The sequence below is a fragment of the Limulus polyphemus genome, unplaced genomic scaffold, assembly GCF_000517525.1.
Source record: "Limulus polyphemus unplaced genomic scaffold, Limulus_polyphemus-2.1.2 Scaffold399, whole genome shotgun sequence".
Classification (NCBI taxonomy): Eukaryota; Metazoa; Arthropoda; class Merostomata; order Xiphosura; family Limulidae; genus Limulus; species Limulus polyphemus.
This window is the reverse complement of record NW_013666009.1, coordinates 72,355-76,690: the sequence shown is the minus strand read 5'-3', so window position 1 is coordinate 76,690 and position 4,336 is coordinate 72,355. Positions and strand designations below refer to the sequence as shown.

Sequence of the window (4,336 nt, the reverse complement as noted above, 5' to 3'; positions counted from 1 at the left end):
ATTAAAGTGTAGTTCTGCTATTAAATGGTAATTTTCTATTAAAATTCAAACATCTTAATTACAAAACCGATAAATCTACAATAATTTGAATTTTAGGAAATATCTTCATGAGAAAAATAACGTGGCAACCAAAATGATTCTAAACCACAGTATGTAGTAAAGCAATCAATATAAATGTTTTATATAGGTACAATACAAATATCACAAACAAAACTCAATGTCAAGTATAAACATGACAATTCCTATTAATATTTTGATATTTATTTCATGAAACAGGTCACCTTAAACAGCAAGTTCTGGGAAAAGTTCTTCAAAACCTTCAGTAGGGCACTTAGTATGATCAAGTAGTGAGCTACATGTAAACGATAAAGATCTGTCCAATTTCTCCTCTTTAGCTTTATGGTTTTGAAAAGAACATTCTATTGGCATAAAGTTATTGCTCTTAATTAAAGAGGATTCAACATGCTGCTCTTGGCTTGCTCCACTCATTGGACTACCTGCACTCACAAACAAATTACTATGACAGTTAATGTCTGAAGGACTATTAAAAGAAATGGCAACAGCAGCACTATTTAAATTGATAAGAGACACATGTTTTGCAATTTCTGCAAAATTATCCACATTTAGATGTTCAATAAATAGCATAGGACATTTCAATACTGTTAAACTTTCCTCAGAGGTTGGAATGTTAGTTTCTGCTCTTGCATTAAACTGCATAAAAAACACTTCTTTTTCATTTCTAGTCTTCAGTGGAGAATTCACAACTGTAATATCTTCAACCCTAGTTTTAGTTTCCTGGGAGATAAGCATGTGTGACTGTTTTATAGGTGTAGTTCTTTTTGCTTCTTTGTTCTTACTAGTCCTCTTCTTACTTGATCGTGTACACTTATTTCCCTGCATATGAATCTGCCAATTTCCCTTTTGTGAGAATTTTGAGCCACAGGAAGAGCACTGAAATGGTTTTCTTTTTTCATGAACGTCCCACATATGTTGCTGAAGAATAGATTTTCTGGCAAAATTCTTATCACACAACTTGCACTTAAAAGGCCTTATACCAAGATGAACCTGTTGATGACGTTGTAGAGACGATTTCAAAACAAAATTTTTTAAGCAGACATCACATGAGAATGGTTTCTTTCCAGTGTGAGAAACCTGATGACCCAAGAGATGAACCTTTTGCGTAAAACCTTTTCCACATACTTCACAAATATAAGGCTTTTCACCAGTATGTGTCCGTAAATGCATGTTTAAATCATACTTCTGGTAAAACATTTGAGTACAATATTCACATGCAAAAGTCTTAACTCCAGAGTGAATGAGAAGATGTCCTTTAAGTTGATGACCAAGAGCAAATCTTCTGCCGCACTCTTCACACACAAATGTCTTCTCCTGATGGATTTTGGAATGTTTATGTAATGCAATTTTTGTGTCAAAATGTTTATTACATTTCTCACAAGCTGGTGAAATAGGTTCTTTTGATGACTGCTGTTTTGCTATTTGGAAGAACATGAGAGTTTTAATCATATTTTTGAACAAACACAGTACAATATGCAAATTTCAAGAATTCCTTCACCAATACCTACTTTTTTCAATGTTTTCTCAGCAATTTTATTTTGTAAGGTTAGTTTATGGCCATAAGAAGATACACTTAAGTTATAAAAACAAAAAACAAAGGCCTAACTTTAAATGAATGTCCAAAAGTTAATAATTTCCAACACTAAAAACATACTTACAATAGATACTTACATCCACTCATATAATAACTTAACTTGACTTGACTTGTGCTGCTCTCTGTAAACACAATTTTCACTCACCAATAGCCTTGATACCCCCACTTACTGTTACATGTTTATATGTGCTATAGCTGCACTGTAGCATGCAAATAAGTATGCAACAATCCTCCAACAAGAGGAGTGTGACACACCCTCCTTATGCCACTGACTCCCTCTATACCATAGAGTACTTTCATCACTCTAAGATTAGGTGAAAGGATGCACTAAAAGTGGGGAGGAAGTGTGAGAAGAGGTATCTATCGGAAATAAATTTTTTAGTAGGGATGCACGGGTACCCAGCCAGATATTCGGCCCAGGCCGGGTAATTGGAAATAGCATATAAGCCTTAATCTTTGTGGCAACTTATGCGGTACTGAAAGATACAGTCAATAATTTGTTTATTAAAAAACAACGTGTTCTGAGCAACAAAGATTGACTATCCGCTGAAAGTCAGGGATTCAGAGAACAATAGGGGTTATTAACAGGCATGGCTTGAGAAGTGGATTTCTGGAAAAGGTGGAGATTTTGAGAATAATAGGAATTAGGGTTTGAGAAGTTGGGGCAGGGCATTGAAAATTGAAAGCAAAACTTGAATGTTCTGTTGGAGATTATTTGGTTAAATGTAATAAATGTCAATTTTGTTTTTGTATCCAATTTCAGTGTATGTTTTTTGTGGAGGGGGGGAGCAAGGGGAAAACCTGTTCTCAGTTGACCAATGGCCCCACTTGAAGTTTAGTGACCAGGCACCCAGACCCGGTATTCGGGCAAATTTTACAACCCATGCATCCCTAATTTTTTGTGTAGGTATATGTTAACTTATGATACAAAACTTTACCTCATCTCACATAACAGATAGAATTCCACAATGAAATAATGGAGTGTCAAAAGTTACTTAGATGAGGACTTTTGGAAGGTGCCCAAAGAAAACCCATGGAGTGTGTTACCTTAATGTATAGGGTCACACCCATGGGAGACTGCACCCCATCTGTACCAAGTATACTCTTCTCTTATTATAACATGTGTCACTGAATCAGGCAGAAAGATGCATGTACAATTTGTAAATGGATGCACCAGATAGTACAGGGTGACTAGGGAGTATCAGGCCAAGAACCAACATCCAGGTAGTGATAGCATAGGGGAAAGCCAGCTGGAGGGATGAACTGCATGTGGTGGGTTTGTCCAGTCCAAAACCAGACAGCATTGGTAATTTCTCATCCAGTCCACAGTAGGAGAGTACTCACCATCTACACCAACAGAACAGGGATCAGAGGGACAGGCAGCATTCTCAACACTGCCTTAGTCACGATAGTCCATGAGTAGGTACAGCTTGGTTTGGGCTTTATTTATGAAGCAAGATACTGCAAGGCAACTTTGAGTGGTTTTATGGAACACTACATCTCATTGTGAGCATTGTAGACCAACATGGCTAAATGGTATGAATTTCTGTTGAAGTAAACCTGTACAGGCACCACTCACCACAAAGTGGGATCCAAGCAATGAGAAAAAGAGGCCACTGCAAAGACATGAAATAACAAAAAGATATGAAATGTGGTGTGTAGAATGATGATGGGAGGCAAGAGATAGCCAGAGATAGTGGGCTATAAAAGTGTGAGGTGTGGTCTACATGCCAATCTGGATAATCTCTTCTAACAGGGAATGGAAGTGGGCAGCTAGGAAAAAGGTGAGATGATATATTTGGTGGTACAATGAACAAGTGGCCAAAGGTTCAAATGGAGGAAGGGTAAGGGCAAGAGGACCATATCGAGATTCCAGTCAGGCAGAGGTATTGGACAGGGTAAATAAAGCAATCAAAAGGAGCAAAATATGAGAGAAAGAAAAATGCAATGGGAGCGGGAGAAACAAAAGCTATTAGATAAGGCCGCCCTATAGCCAGCAATGATGTAAACTGATAGACCATTGTTGAATATCCAAGTAAAGAAATCTGAAAGGTGCAGAACAGTGGGATGGGAGGGTGAGAAATGATGTTGCAGAAATCAGCACCAGAAAATGTGCTATTTAGTCAGGTAGAAATTCAAGGAAGAAGGGAAGACTGAACAGGACAGAAGGGAGGCTACCCATGTAGAATTTGGATTGCCTTGCAAGAGACAGGACAAAATCCATGCATAAAGCCAGAGTATGGTGATAGCAGGATGATATGGGGAAGACTGAGGTTGATGGAGAGGGGATCAGCAAAGTGGAAGAGGTAAGGGAGGAGACAATTGAAGAAGGGTCAGGATCAGAAAGACAGATGAATGGGTGAGAATGGGATGATGACAAGGTCCCAACACGGAGTGGTTTGGATCTACTGCAAAAGCTAAAGGATGTGGAACTGGAGTCCAAAAGAGGAGCAGTTTGGTATTGAGATGGGTGTGTGATGGATTTATTATTATATATATATATATATTTATTTATTTTAATATCAACGTTTGTTTAGATTAAGTTTACATTTAAAAATATGCATAACTTATAGTGTTAAAATAAAATAAAACTGTGTGTATCAATCTTGTTGGCAAATATCATAAATTGGAGATATATCACCATATATTTAAATACCAAATCCAAAG

General features: G+C 37.3%; 1 protein-coding gene across 3 annotated transcripts in view; it reads right to left on the bottom strand.

The window, feature by feature from the left end:
* Positions 1-17: 17 nt before the first annotated feature.
* The window catches only part of LOC106457968 (zinc finger protein 780B-like), a 35,570-nt gene continuing 31,251 nt past the window's right edge, over positions 18-4,336 (bottom strand). For all 3 annotated transcript variants that reach the window (XM_022384072.1, XM_022384071.1, XM_013917415.2), the window contains one exon: positions 18-1,493. In XM_022384072.1, coding sequence (XP_022239780.1) covers positions 283-1,493 — 1,211 coding nt within the window. In that variant the 3' untranslated portion in view covers positions 18-282. The remainder of the gene's footprint in view (positions 1,494-4,336) is intronic.